Below are 14004 nucleotides of genomic sequence, written 5' to 3'. Positions count from 1 at the left end.
CACATTTTTTTTCCCACTTCTTTCCACACCTGCCAAAAATGTACATTTGTATCGAAGGACAAAAAAAACAAAAACAAAAAAAATGTCCCAGGCAGAATGAAGCAAGAGACAACATGGCGTCGGTAAATCATGTGACATAGATTTAACCAATGCGGAGCAGTGCGGTGAGTTCAAAGAGTTTCTGGACTTTCTTTTGTACGGCTTTGGGTTAAACATTTTCACTGAAAGCCACGGGATGGCGCTAAATGCAACTCTGTAAAAATTACAGCCGCTATTAAAACGACACGAAACGCAACGGACGTGGCATCTGGTGGCCAATTGCTGTTAACTATCGATATAACTAGTATTGTTCAAAATAGCAGTACGGTAACTGTGTGTATGCACGCGTTGTGAAATGAAACGGCATTATTTTGGCTGCCATCTTCGATTCCAGTCGGCAACGGCCACCGGAAGTGCTCAGTAAACCCACACTGAAGCTGCTGCCTGCAAAAGTGCGTCACATCGCAGAGCTGCAGGGAATAAACGCCAGAGCCCAACGCGCATTCATTTCGTCTTCTTTTTTTTGGAAATCTAACGCGTTTGTGGCACGATGGTGAAGATCGCTTTCAACCCGGCTCTGGCGCAGAAAGCTCTCGTCAAGGAGCCTGCGGTGAAGGTGAGCGACAGCTCGTACGAGGCCCGCACCGACCGCTGCACGCACTTCGGTCCGTTACGGCTTACGGCTTTCCATTGTGCGCAAACATTAGCGGGTCGCAAACTGCAAACATATTTGTACATAATCGCGTGCGTTATATGCGAGGATGACGCCAAATACTGTGGCGATTAAAAGGGCTGGCCGTGTTTTGAGATGCATGCATGAACAATGAATAACGTGATTTATTGTTGTGTGTGTGTGTGTGTGTGCAGGACCCCGAGCTCGCCACTGCTTCGACGGGCATGGCAGGCTCCACGGGTCGTTGTTTGGTTACACTTCTGGGCATCGCCTTCATCCTCAGTGGACTCATCGTGGGGGGAGCATGTCTCTATCGATATTTCACTCCCAAGGTAAATGAATTCCCTCTCTAGCTATTTCTCTATCCAGCCATATTGCCATCCATAAATATGTAACACGAGATCGTTATTATTTCTGTATATATTGTGACGTTTTTGTTTGGTGTACCGTCAAGATTTGTATTACATTTTTATAACATAACCAACCTGTGCTCAGTTGAACTACGAATGTGCTTTGGCTCCCCCTGGTTGCTTTATTACGAAGGAGTTCAGTATTATTAGGTCCACTGTGAAAAGAAAATGAAAAATACACTACAATGAATGCAGAATAAAGGCACAATTTTATTCGAGTAAAGTTGCATAATTTTTAGGAGAAAGTTGTACATTTTTTTAGATTAAAATCGCGATACAGTATTATGAAGATAAAGTACTTTTTACAAGGGGGAGTGAATGAAGGGCAGAATTTAAATGTCACTTGTTTAAACATGACTTTTTATCTAAAAATATGCATTTTCTCAAAAATGTATTTAAATGTCTTGAACATATGCAATTGTCTTGAAAATATAAACGTCAACAATTTTAATCTTGTAGTGCCCCCCCTGTGACCTTAATACTCATTTGTAATTCATACATACAGTCAAGTCACGTTTATTTGTATTATCCTTAATCACAAAATAATCTCAAAGGGTTTCACAAGACCCAAAGTTGGCAATGATTAATGACATCTCCTAATCGTAACCCACTGTTGCGTGATGGTATTTTCATCCAGGAAAAATAAAAATAAAAATCTCTCGTTCTGTGTGCGCGCTTGCCACTGGGACAGCCAGGTATTGTTTGCATAATTTGTCCTTTAGGATAATAGTTTTGCATGGCGGGAATTTGCAGTGTTTGCAAATAATCAATTGACGTCTTCGTGTGCAGCAAAATCATTCCCTGCTGTCCTTCCAATTTGATAGTGTGGTCAAAAAAGTTCCAAATCCTGCATGAGCCTACCATTTTTGCCCTTTATTGGTTCTCCCTCATTCAGCAAAGCTATGCTTTCAGAAATAGACAACCATTTAGACAAATTAATTCCGATGGACTAATTTTATTCAGTGCAATCACTCGTTGCTGCAAGCAGTCCATGTTGTTAATCGCCAAAACACGTTATTCGTGACTAGTCATTGTGCAGTAGTAAAGTCGACGAGTCTGTTCAACCGCTCCCACAGATGCTTCTTGAAGATCTTCATCCGTATTTGCTGATTAACCTCACCAAAACCAGTCAGCTTTTGTACATCAGAGAGATTAATTTTGCTCTTGCTCGTGTCGTTCAGAGGCTGTATCACGGCGCCATGCAGTTCAGCGACATGTCAACCGTTGGTGATACAGAAAGACAGCCTTACTATCTCCCACTGGTAGAGGAAGAGGTGGAGATTTCTGACAGCATGGCCGTCATCAGCGTCCCACCTCCCCGTTTCAGGCCCGGAGACCCCGCTTACATCCTCCATGACTTCAACAGGGTGAGGCAGGGGTACAGCTCGTGCACGGAAAGTGTTGGAGATGCATTTTGAATTATGTCCTCTTTATGCATGTGTTTTTATGTGAGCAGAAGCTTACCGCATATCTGGACTTGACTCTGAGGACCTGCTTTGTGATTCCGCTGAACACATCAGTGGTGCTGCCTCCTCAAGACCTCATTGACCTCTTCTCACAGCTGATGGTGAGTCAAATAGTGAACAAATGACCAAATATTTTCTATCAAGGATATTTTCTACGGCTAATAGGTCTTCAGCTGTATGTATTTGATTAATTCATTCCAGAGAATTTGAGTGCAGAACACAGGTCAAAGGTTTATTTGTAATGTGCTCATATTAGTATTGTATTCTCAAACTGTGCCAAAAATCAGCTTGACCAATTCATTAAAGTTGTCGGCTCATTTGTAGTTTTAATTTGAAAAAAGCGGTGTACTTTGTAAAGTGTGTCGTATGGATAAGCAGTTAATCCAATTTGTTGTGATCCTGTCCAAGTCTGGCTCGTACCGCAGTTACCTGGTGCAAGAGGACCTTGTTGTAACGGAGCGCATTGATGACATCAAGCCTCTGGGCCTCTACATCCGCAGACTGTGCAGCGGCAAGGAAACCTACAGAATGGAGCGCCGTGCCAGCCTACCAGGTCTGCATGTAACCATTCTTTTTACATTAAATAAGCCCGTCTGTGTTTTAATGAGGCTCGTTAGCTTTTAATTTTCAGTAGTTTGCTATTCAATCATGCTGCTTTGTCATTTGTAGAAGAATCCAAATAGTGATGGGACAAAAAAGATAAACAAACTAATTATGTTAAACCTTAACCCGGTGCTTTGTATGTTAATATGCAACCACTAACACCGACCACATTCCAGCATGTTAGATATTGGCATTATTTTTGCTGAACTGTGTGTATTATTTTCATTGTTGGTAAGATTTTTTCTTAGCATAATAAAATATGATTGAATGCAATGCTGCAATCTTTTTGGGACACTTGGGATTTTAGTACAATGGTGTTCTTAAAATTGGTGGATGAGGATCTATGTCAGGGCAAATGGACTAAACCAGTCGCCGTGGAGGAGAGATTAAGGACAGGCAGTTGACTCTACAACCTGTTAATTCATAATTATTTGTAATTTTCAGATAACGTTTCTTTACAATAATCTCCATTTCAAGAACAACTATTCTGATAATGAAACAAATACCATAGCTGAAGTTATGTTGTTTGTAGTTTGACCAGTGCCTGTTGCATCCCAATTTTACCTCAATTGCTTCAAGACTCAATTAAAGGACCTGTAGTATCTAGATGGCCTATATTGCATTAACAAGTCCTCTTTATGTATTTTTTGCTCAAGAAAATGAAACTGGCAGTCATTTCCAATAATATCAATCTGTTTAGGAGCAATTGGTAAATAATTGCACTTAGAACGCCCTTTTTTTTTATTGCCAAAATTGACACTCCCCCCCCATTTCTTAGGTGTGACGTCAGAAGCAGAACTGGAGACCAAATTTGCTGTATAGCCGGTGTGAACAAAGGAATGTATTGTACTATAAAGTGGCAGTATTTACTAATTTCATATGTTCTGGCGGAATCTCCCATCTCCAAAATGACAACTTTTCAGGAAAAAAAAAAAAAAAGACATCTTGCTTGAGATTCCGAACACCGCTTTGTGCAAGTTAGTAGTATACTTAATATTGCTATTGTATACTGTTACACTCTCATGTGAAATCTGCAGCACCCCAGTATTATGTTCAATCTCAAATTTAAAATCCTAAAAAAAAAAAAAATTGATTAAAATGGTATGAACATGGCGCCAGCCAACTGTGGCCATCAAAGTCCACAGAAGTCACACGACACCATCCAAAAAGCCTTTAAAAGCAAACAAACGGCAGTTTCCAGCATCCATCCATCCAAACTCTTTTCAAAGGTCTTGGAGGGATTAATGAAATCAATACAACATTGAGCTGACGAAATGCCATGTATAGATGGAAATTAATCTGCAAGCTCTTGCCTCATTTCGCTGTCTTCTTTCGACAACACGGCATTTCAATGATCAATTTTAACAAAGGGAGCCTATGAAAAGGTATTGCTATCACTATTTTCACTCGGTATTGTCTAAAACAAAATGCACAGTTGAAATACAGGGGACCATTACACCGTGGGACAGTTAGTACTTCAATGAGGAAATATCCTCCCCTTTTACACATGACATCACAGGCTGACGTGTGGTGTTCGACCAAAATGTGGGCGGGCCCAAATCTGTCTGAAAATCAAATGTGTCATCAGAATCCAAGCCTAAAATTACTACTAGGTCTATTTGTTGTGGGTATGTCCGGAACTATGGAAGAAGTGTCAATGTTCACAGCATTACAGAAGTCCTTTAATCAACAATCAGTTTCCCCTAACTGACAGAATTCTTGTCACCCAATCGATTATTAGATTATTATGCCTGTTCAACCTAAACATTCAATCTTATTTGTCTCCCAGGTCGATTTATGGAGAAGCGCTCTGCAGAGGAGTGCTTCACCTTCCATCACTTTGAAAACAAGTTTGTAACCGAGACCCGGATCTGCAAGGCCTGATGGGAGCGTGGTCCGAGTTTGATAGCGAGAGTCTTAGTGACAGAGGCAGAGAGTTGGTGGGAGTAGGTGGGAGAGGAAACAACCTTCAGCTGAAAAGTTACAGATGTATTAAAGTGCAACTCCAGTTTTGATTTGCATTCCCTGCTTTAACCCTCAGTGATATGTGTTTTTAGCCTCCTCTGCTACATTTCCTGAAAACTTTATTGGTCTTAGCTTTCAACTATTAACTGCTAGTGTTGTGCTAAAAAAAAAAAAAAAAAAAAACCTGCATCCTCCAGTTAACCGAGGATTTACAAAGTTTTTTTTTTCTTTTGTGTTGCTGTAGTTTCCTCCAAACTCCTCGTTATGCTTCTGTATTTCAACATCTGTATTACAGCAGACCTGTATGTGTCGGCCTACAGCTTCACTGTAAGCACACATGCAGAAAGAGTTGTAGAGCCGCTTTGTTTACTCATGAGATGTACACTATACTATTGTGGGTTATGTTTTGTTGTAGTACGATAGCACCTTGGAAGTGTTAAAAGTTGCAGTCTTTACATAGAAGCACAAATCCAGAAATCACTTCCCTAAGGTTTCTGCTGTCCCGCTGTAATATGTTTATTTAATAATGTCATCAGACGCTGATGAACACTGTAGCTCTGTATAGGACCTGTGAGTTTAACCCTTATTTGTGTTAAAAATCCTTAACCTTTAAGTATAAATTTTGTTTTGGGGATCATTTTAATTCTTATTTGTGTCATAAAATTGTTCTAAGAAATTGGGTATGGTCAATTTTTTCCAAATATGTAATTTGTTTTGAATTTATCAAATATATTGCTTTAAAAGACAAACACACATGCTTATTGCAATTGCCTTTGACTGTGACAGTAAGAGGTCTCGGTTATTTTCAATGGCGCCTGTCCAGAAAGACAATCGAACATGAAGCCTGCTGGGAAATGTTTGCCCATATTTTTAACAGACTACATGATTATTAGATACACGTGGACAGCCACTTAACTGATCTCACTTTGTTTGGTGATTAAAGATGAATTTAACTAATGCATTTCTTGTGTTTGCTCATCATTGTGCAAATAACAAGCATTTTTGAAAGTGACGCTAGACACTTTTATTTCCCACTTGTGACCATTAGTTTGTCTTTGCATAGCATTGAATAGGGAGCCAGTTTAGGGCGGATCTATAATTCTGGCACCTGTCAGTTCAGATAGAAGTCTCCTTTCAAAATGTTGTCTCCCATCACTACAAATGCGCAGGTAAAGTCGTAGTAAAAACATCTTCCAAGATTCAATTTTGCATGTGAATTACATATCACCTCTTTCCTCTTCAAAAGTGCAAACATCATGGGGATTAGTGATTATCAGCCACTGGTCCTTCAACAAGGAAGTCATTCACACAAAGTCCACTTGAGACATTCCATCTGCTTGAAATCATACGCTCTGGTATTTCGAGCTTACTCAGTCGCCTCCAGAATTCGTCCGTTGTGAAGTAATACATGATGGGATCTAGGCTGCAGTTTATGCTGGCCAAGCAGAGTGCGACAGGGTGACATCTTAGGATCAGCTCCCTAAGGGTGCAGCTGCTCAAGGTGTTGGATTTGGCCAAGAAGTCCAGCGGCATTGTAATGTGATAAGGAGCAAAGCACACTAAAAACACAACGGTGCAGCTTAGCACCATCCTCAAAGCCCTCCGCTTCTCCCCTTGGTCAGGAATGGCGCCGGCTGTCCTTGTCTGAAGGCTGCCGGCGGTCAGGCAGGTGCAGGCTAACACCAGGGTGAAGGGAATGATGAAACCGAGGAGCTCAGCTACGATCAAGATAACCCAGGCTGCTGAGGTACTGATCATCTGCATGGGCAGCTCTGAGAAACAGACCATGTCAGCTTCAGGAGGGGTGGCGTTGACTCCTGAGGTCACAAGGTCATCATCAGACTCAGGGTTTCTCAGGAGAGGGAAGGCCAGACAGCCCAGGCAGACCAAGAACCATCCCAGGGTGCATACGACCACGTCCGCCTTTCGCCTGGAGGCATTGTACCTCAGCGGTCGCATGATGAGTTCGCAGCGGCGCACGCTCACACACACCAGGAAGTAGATGGAAGCATACATGTTGACGTACTTCAGATAGAAACAGATCATGCAGAGAGCATGACCAAAGGGCCAGCTGTTGTTCAGGTAATAGTAGATCCTAAGTGGCAGAGAAAGAACCTGACAACAGGAATAGGGAAGGTTAGGATAATCATGTATAGTATGTTAACAGTAAGTACAAGCAATTTATTGAAAATATACTGGATAAAGCCCAGTAGTTGACTGGCGACTGGTGTAACATAAATTTGCTGTTCCCCGCGACCCTAATAAAAGGTAGAAAATAGATGGATGATGGATAGAAAAAAGCTTGAAAAGGTGTTATAATTGTTTTACATTACCATGTTTTTGGGATATTAGGTTTTAGAAGTGCTATATTATGCATGACTATGAAGCATAATGTCTTGACTTTGTGAATATTCCTATTTTTGGATAGAAACAGAATGTCTATTTGGATAAAAAGTGTGTATGGTCACCGCCCCCAAAAAGTGTTTATCTCAAATTATTTTATTTTTGTCTTTTCATCTGGAAAAAAACGAAACAAAAACAACAAGAAAAGTGATGGTTTGACCGTAATTGTCCTGCCCACTGTTAGGGTTAGACTTATAACTTTTCTCTCTCACATATGTACTCTTAAGATTTGGGATCGCCATCAATCCGTTTTCGTTTATCCTGCTTAGGGTCATGTATGCGCACACACATGCATACCTGTATATACAGCACATTAGATTCAATGTCCTTAAAAAGCATCTGAGCTAACCTTATTGAAATCTGATTGATTGGTTGGACAACTTGTATGGCACATACACACATCCTGTACAGTAACTGGAGGATACCTGGTGGTATACAACTATGCATTTGTAGTTGTTTTGACTGTTTTTCTGTAAAGCACCTTGTGACTTTGTTTAGAAAGGTGCTCTATGAATAAAGTTATTATGGTTCTTTTTTTGTTTAGTCTTAGCAGTGTTTTGGCACATGTGAGGAAATTGAGTGGTTCAATTTGGTTTGATATTTGTCATTTTATTCTACACACACACACGTATAAAACCTATAATGGATTGCACAATATTTGTTATTATAGACTAAGATTGAAAAATACTAGCATACTGGTATAATCAGATGGACACTCACATACTGTAAATATAAGCAGAAATACAATCAATCGTGAAAAGAACTTTACCTGCATCAGGTCAGCCACAGCCAAATTCATCATGAACACCACTGCCTTCTTTGTTTCTCTGATGTAAACCCTGAACACCCATATTGCCAGTATGTTCCCCAGCAGGCCCGGTACAAGGATGACACTGTACACCACTGCATACACATGGTGCTGATACATCCGCAGTTCCCCTGTGTTTTGACAGCTGGCATTCATTATTATTATTATTATTTTTTTCTTATACCATGTGGCATAGACTTGACTACACTGTGGATCAATTCTGAGCTTGTATCAGGTACGTTGGCCATAGTCCTCTAGTGTGTGTGTATGCATGTCCACGACAGCCATTATTGTGAGGAAGACCTCATACTTGTAGACTAAATTGTAGCCATCAGTCCAGTCCTCAGGAACATCGCAGAAAAATGCTTTCTATTTCAGCGAAGAGAAAATGTCAGTGTTCCCATCTGCTGGAGTTCTTAAAGGGGAAAGAAAATTGGATAAACTTTAATTGAGTTTAACTATGTGATGAAGGCACCTCACATCAAGAAGGCACATACCCGGGATTACTCCCGCATCATATGAGACTAACATTTCTACGTACATAAGCTCCATGCATTTGTGTGTGTGTGTGTTCAAGTACTTACAGTACATGGGGAAGCTTTAAAGCACGCTGTGTGCGTCTCTGTCCTTCAGTATCTAATGGTAGTTTCTGTTTCATTGAAGACACCCTGTTGATGCAAAAAGAAACTTAGTTGATCACAGTAAACACAGAAGCACACTCACACCCGCCCAGGTCTATGCATAAAACATCCTGATAACAGCTTTTGTGGTGGTTATTTACAACACATATGCAAAGCCAGAGACTTCTACTCTGCACCTGACACCAAAGCCCATGTCCACATGCATGCCTGTGACAAACATCTTAGCAGAAAGCATTAGTGAAACTAGCAGAGCAGGCAAATGTATTCAAATGTGTGGTTACCTGATCAGACTGTCATAGGAGCAACTCTTCGCATCAAAAACCTGCACACGTAGGAGGTTTGTCAGACAAGTTCCAGGACTGGTGTCACAAAAAATATATTTGTAAACCCAAGCTATAAACTATGAGTTTCCCCCTTCAGTATGGGCCGGACAATCTACCTGCACATCTCCAAGGAGATCATTCAGCATTCACTTTGTTCAGCACAAAAGAAAAGGTGCGACTTGTGGAAGGAGAACTTGTGGTTGCTTCACCATGACAACGCGCATGTTCACAATGGCCTGAGCTTCCAACAGTTCCTAGAAGAGAACAACACTGCTGTGCTGGTGCTACCACCCTACTTACCTGACCTGACTGTGGGATTTTCCCCCCCCCTCTTTCCCCAAGTGATGTGGCCAACATCAAGGTGGCCGTGCTGGAGCTGCTTCTCCTTACAGGAGATGGCACGGCAGAGGAGACTTGAAAAGTGTATGAGCCTCCAGGGGGATTACTTATAATGAAAAAAATTGTAGTTTAGATCTGAAACAAATCTTTTGTTACGCCAGTCCTGGAACATTTCTGACACACCTTTTTCTGAAGGCGCAAACTCACATACTTCACACTTAACATTCACATCATCACTGAGTTAGAACTGAGCCACGAGTAACATAGCAGTACGTGCTGCCATCTTATGTGCAAACAGCGTTGAGTTGGATTCCCGGCCAGTTTCCCAATACCCAGCCACTGCTGGTCTGAAGACCGGATTAAACACATGGGTGGGTTGTGTCAGGAAGGCCATCTGGCATAAAAAAAATAAAAATAAAAAACCTGTGCCAAGTGAGTGACTCGCTGTGGTGACCCCTTAGCAGGCAAAAAAAAAAAAATAGTAAAGCCAATTATTATTTCTTGATCAAAATCAATTGATCAAATTATAAATATGTATTTGCATTCATGAACAGAAATTTGTTTAATCTGGGTCAAATAGTTATGAAAAGGTGATTTCACTTCATAAATTCCAAATTTGTTTCGCTCAAAATGGTAAAATGTTGAAAGCTAAAAAAATAAAGCACGAAAGCACTTTATTCCGAACGAGATGTGAAAATATGATGCCCAGTTTTGTAATTATTTGAAACGGTTATCTGGTCATTGGACGTTTTGATTACTGAATAAAACATGTCTATTTTATGAAGAATTAGGAAACTGAATGGGTTTTTTTTTGTGACTCATGTCTCTCATTTAAGATAAATCTACTTAAATGATTCTAAGGGTTGGATACTGCTGTAAACATTCAAGGACCAAAGAATCACAAGAAAACAGAACTTTTAACAAATTGTTGTACTTTCTGAGCATATCATTTATGTATTAAAATGTACATAACATATTTATAATAGTAAGAGTCTCAGTGGCGTATTGGGAGATCTGGAGATGCGCCCCACAACAAAAGATAATAGGTCAGGATAATCTCTTCGATCTGATAATCAGGCATTTGCTAACTTTGGTCAGAAGGGAGGAATAGGGCTCAGTTCAGACAGACTATCTTAACGTATACCAGACTTAAAATCACAGTGTCTCCACTATGCATATTGTTTCAGTTTTGTTTCTGGACAACATACTCTCATGATCATTGAGTAGAAATTTTAATTAATTCCTTATTCATTCTAACTATAGTATTTTACAGCAACAGAACGTCACTGCACCTGCATGAACTATTTGAATGCGTGGAAACTCCCACAATGATGCACTTCGGAAAAAAATGGTGGGTCGTAGCAGAACACAGACCACAAACAAGTGTAACATACTGAAAAATGCTCTATTTATATACGGTGCTTTTATATTTTTCCATAATTTCAAAGCAGTAAGGATAGTATTGTAATATTTTCATTACATTCATTTATTTCGAGTAACAATCAACTAACAATATGACAATAAATAAACAAATTTCCACTATTTACATTGCATAACTTGGTGTACAAATGTCTGAATGTGTGAGAACAAGCTGACTTACTGAATATATTTAAGTCTGTATTAAGAGATTTTTTTTCCCCACCCACTGGTTCCCTTTTAGGTTTGGTGACAGTTGTTCTGCAGGGGTAGATAGTAGATTTTACTTTTTTAAATTTTTTTATTTCATTTATCCATCCATCCATTTTCTGAGCCGCTTCTCCTCACAAGGGTCGCGGGCGTGCTGGAGCCTATCCCAGCTGTCATCGGGCAGGAGGCGGGGTACACCCTGAACTGGTTGCCAGCCAATCGCAGGGCACATACAAACAAACAACCATTCGCACTCACATTCACACCTACGGGCAATTTAGAGTCTCCAATTTATGCATGTTTTTGGGATGTGGGATGAAACCGGAGTGCCCGGAGAAAACCCACGCAGGCACGGGGAGAACATGTAAACTCCACACAGGTTACTATATTTCACCATTGAAGGGCGATTGGGCAAACTCTTCGGACGCGTAAAAACGTTAAAAAGCAATTTCTCAGTCACTAGCCATTTGTGAAATTTCGTTCTTGCGAGCTACATTTGCTCACATCCTGTGCATCTCCTGGGGGCTAAACCTCCCGTCCATAGAACCTAGTGACACCCCTGCACACGGGCACACACACAGGTACTCCACATAACTCACATACCTGACAAAGTTTTCCCCATGAGGCATTGCTCCACACTCTATGCATCCAGCTGTTGTCGATACCAAATCTCACAGTTTTTCTTCGGTAGGAGTTTATATAATTAAAAATTAGAACACCTCACCTCGCTGTCTTCCATTTTGATGCCATGTAGCATCACGAGGAGATGAAGCAAAAGGTTCAACCATCAGCCATCCCCTCATTTCCCCATGCTTTCATTTGCTTCCCATGTTAGGTTGCATTCTTCAAACTTTGTTTTGAAGCTTGTTTTTGTTCAGATATCACTATTTCCTGTTGCTATAATCTAACAATGTCCTCTTTATGTCTCTCTGCCTTTGTCTCACTTGTCTGTCTGCCCCAGAAGCTTTTTGGCCCACACACGCTTCCTCTGAATGACGGGTGGGGGGGTGGGGGTGGGTGTGGTTTACAAGAATTTGCAACACTTTGTCGGTTCAAGGGCACATAAAAAAATTTGCAACACTCTGTCTGTTCAAGGGCACATTTTTAAAATATATTTGGTATTTTGTAATTGTAAAACCGCCGGCACGGTGGTCGACTGGTTAGCACATCTGCTTCACAGTTCTGGGAACCGGGGTTCAAAAATCCCGGCCCTGCCTGTGTGGAGTTTGCTTGTTCTCCCCGTGCCCTGGTGGGTTTTCTCCAGGCACTCTGGTTTCCTCCCACAACCCCTACCACGCAAACATGCGTGGTAGGGGTTGATTCAAGACACTAAATTGCCCGTAGGTGTGAATGTGAGTGTGAATGGTTGTTTGTTTCTATGTGCCCTGCGATTGGCTGGTGACCTGTTCAGGGTGTACCCCGCCTCCCGCCTGAAGATAGCTGGGATAGGCTCCAGCAGCCCGCAACCCTCATGAGGATAAGTGGAAAAGGGATGGATGGATAATTGTAAAACCTGGGGAAATGGAGCTTGAAGATGAACTGAATTTTTTTGGGTAACAACAAATAGAAATGCAAAGCAAATTTATTTATATAGCGCATTTCATACACAAGGTAACTCAATGTGCTTTATGTGATTAAAAGCATTTGAAAACAAAGAAAAACAGCCTATAAACATTTAAAACAAAGAAAAATAAAAATAAAACCCCAATTCCAATGAAGTTGGGATGTTGTGTTACACATAAAAAACAGAATACAATGATTTGCAAATCATGTTCAACCTATATTTAATTGAATACACTACAAAGACAAGATATTTAATGTTCAAACTGATAAACGTTATTGTTTTTAGCAAATAATCATGAACTTAGAATTTTATGGCTGCAACACGTTCCAAAAAAGCTGGGACAAGGTCATGTTTTACCACTGTTACATCACCTTTTCCGATAACAACATTCAATAAACGTTTGGGAACTGAGGTCACTAATTGTTTAAGCTTTGTAGGTGGAATTCTTTCCCATTCTTGCTTGATGTACAGCTTCAGCTGTTCTCTGTTGTTGTATTTTACACTTCATAATGCACCACACATTTTCAATGGGAGACAGGTCTGGACTGCAGGGAGGGCAGTCTTGTACCGCACTCTTTTACTACGAAGCCACGCTGTTGTAACACGTGCAGAATGTGGTTTGGCATTGTCTTGCTGAAATAAGCAGGGGCGTCCATGAAAAAGACCTTGCTTGGATGGCAGCATATGTTTCTCCAAAACTTGTATGTACCTTTCAGCATTAATGGTGCCCTCACAGATGTGTAAGTTACCCATGCCATTGGCAATAACACAGCCCCATACCATCACAGATGCTGACTTTTGAACTTTGCTTCCATAACAGTCCGGATGGTTCTTTTCCTCTTTGCCCGGAGGACACGACATCCACAATTTCCAAAAACAATTTGAATTGTGGACTCGTTGGACCACAGAACACTTCCACTTTTCATCAGTCCATCTTTGATGAGTTTGGGCCCAGAGAAGCCGGCGGCGTTTGTGGGTGTTGTTGAGTAATGGCTTTTGCTTTGCATAGTAGAGTTTCAAGTTGCACTTACGGATGTAGCGCAAACTGTATTTGGTTTTCTGAAGTGTTCCTGAGCCCATGTGGTGATATCCTTCACACATTGATGTCTGTTTTTGATGCAGTGCCGCCTGAGGGATCGAAGGT

The 14004-nt window shown here is 40.9% G+C and overlaps 2 protein-coding genes across 2 annotated transcripts in view; one reads left to right on the top strand and one right to left on the bottom strand.

Annotated features, from left to right (window-relative positions):
- Positions 1-282: 282 nt before the first annotated feature.
- On the top strand, positions 283-6117 carry LOC133407327 (integral membrane protein 2A-like). Its single transcript, XM_061685067.1, has 6 exons — positions 283-655; positions 907-1044; positions 2304-2489; positions 2579-2689; positions 2997-3141; positions 4981-6117. The coding sequence occupies exons 1-6, from the start codon at positions 590-592 to the stop codon at positions 5073-5075; spliced, it is 741 nt and encodes a 246-aa protein (XP_061541051.1). The 5' UTR covers positions 283-589; the 3' UTR covers positions 5076-6117.
- The window catches only part of LOC133408091 (uncharacterized), a 27509-nt gene continuing 18822 nt past the window's right edge, over positions 5318-14004 (bottom strand). Inside the window, exons 5-8 of the mRNA XM_061686584.1 lie at positions 11801-11855; positions 9632-9716; positions 8329-8592; positions 5318-7271 (exon numbers count right to left, since the gene is read on the bottom strand). Coding sequence (XP_061542568.1) covers positions 6420-7271; positions 8329-8592; positions 9632-9716; positions 11801-11855 — 1256 coding nt within the window. The 3' untranslated portion in view covers positions 5318-6419. The remainder of the gene's footprint in view (positions 7272-8328; positions 8593-9631; positions 9717-11800; positions 11856-14004) is intronic.

This window comes from Phycodurus eques, chromosome 9, assembly GCF_024500275.1.
Source record: "Phycodurus eques isolate BA_2022a chromosome 9, UOR_Pequ_1.1, whole genome shotgun sequence".
In the NCBI taxonomy this organism is placed as follows: Eukaryota; Metazoa; Chordata; class Actinopteri; order Syngnathiformes; family Syngnathidae; genus Phycodurus; species Phycodurus eques.
This window is presented reverse-complemented; position numbering and strand designations above follow the sequence as displayed.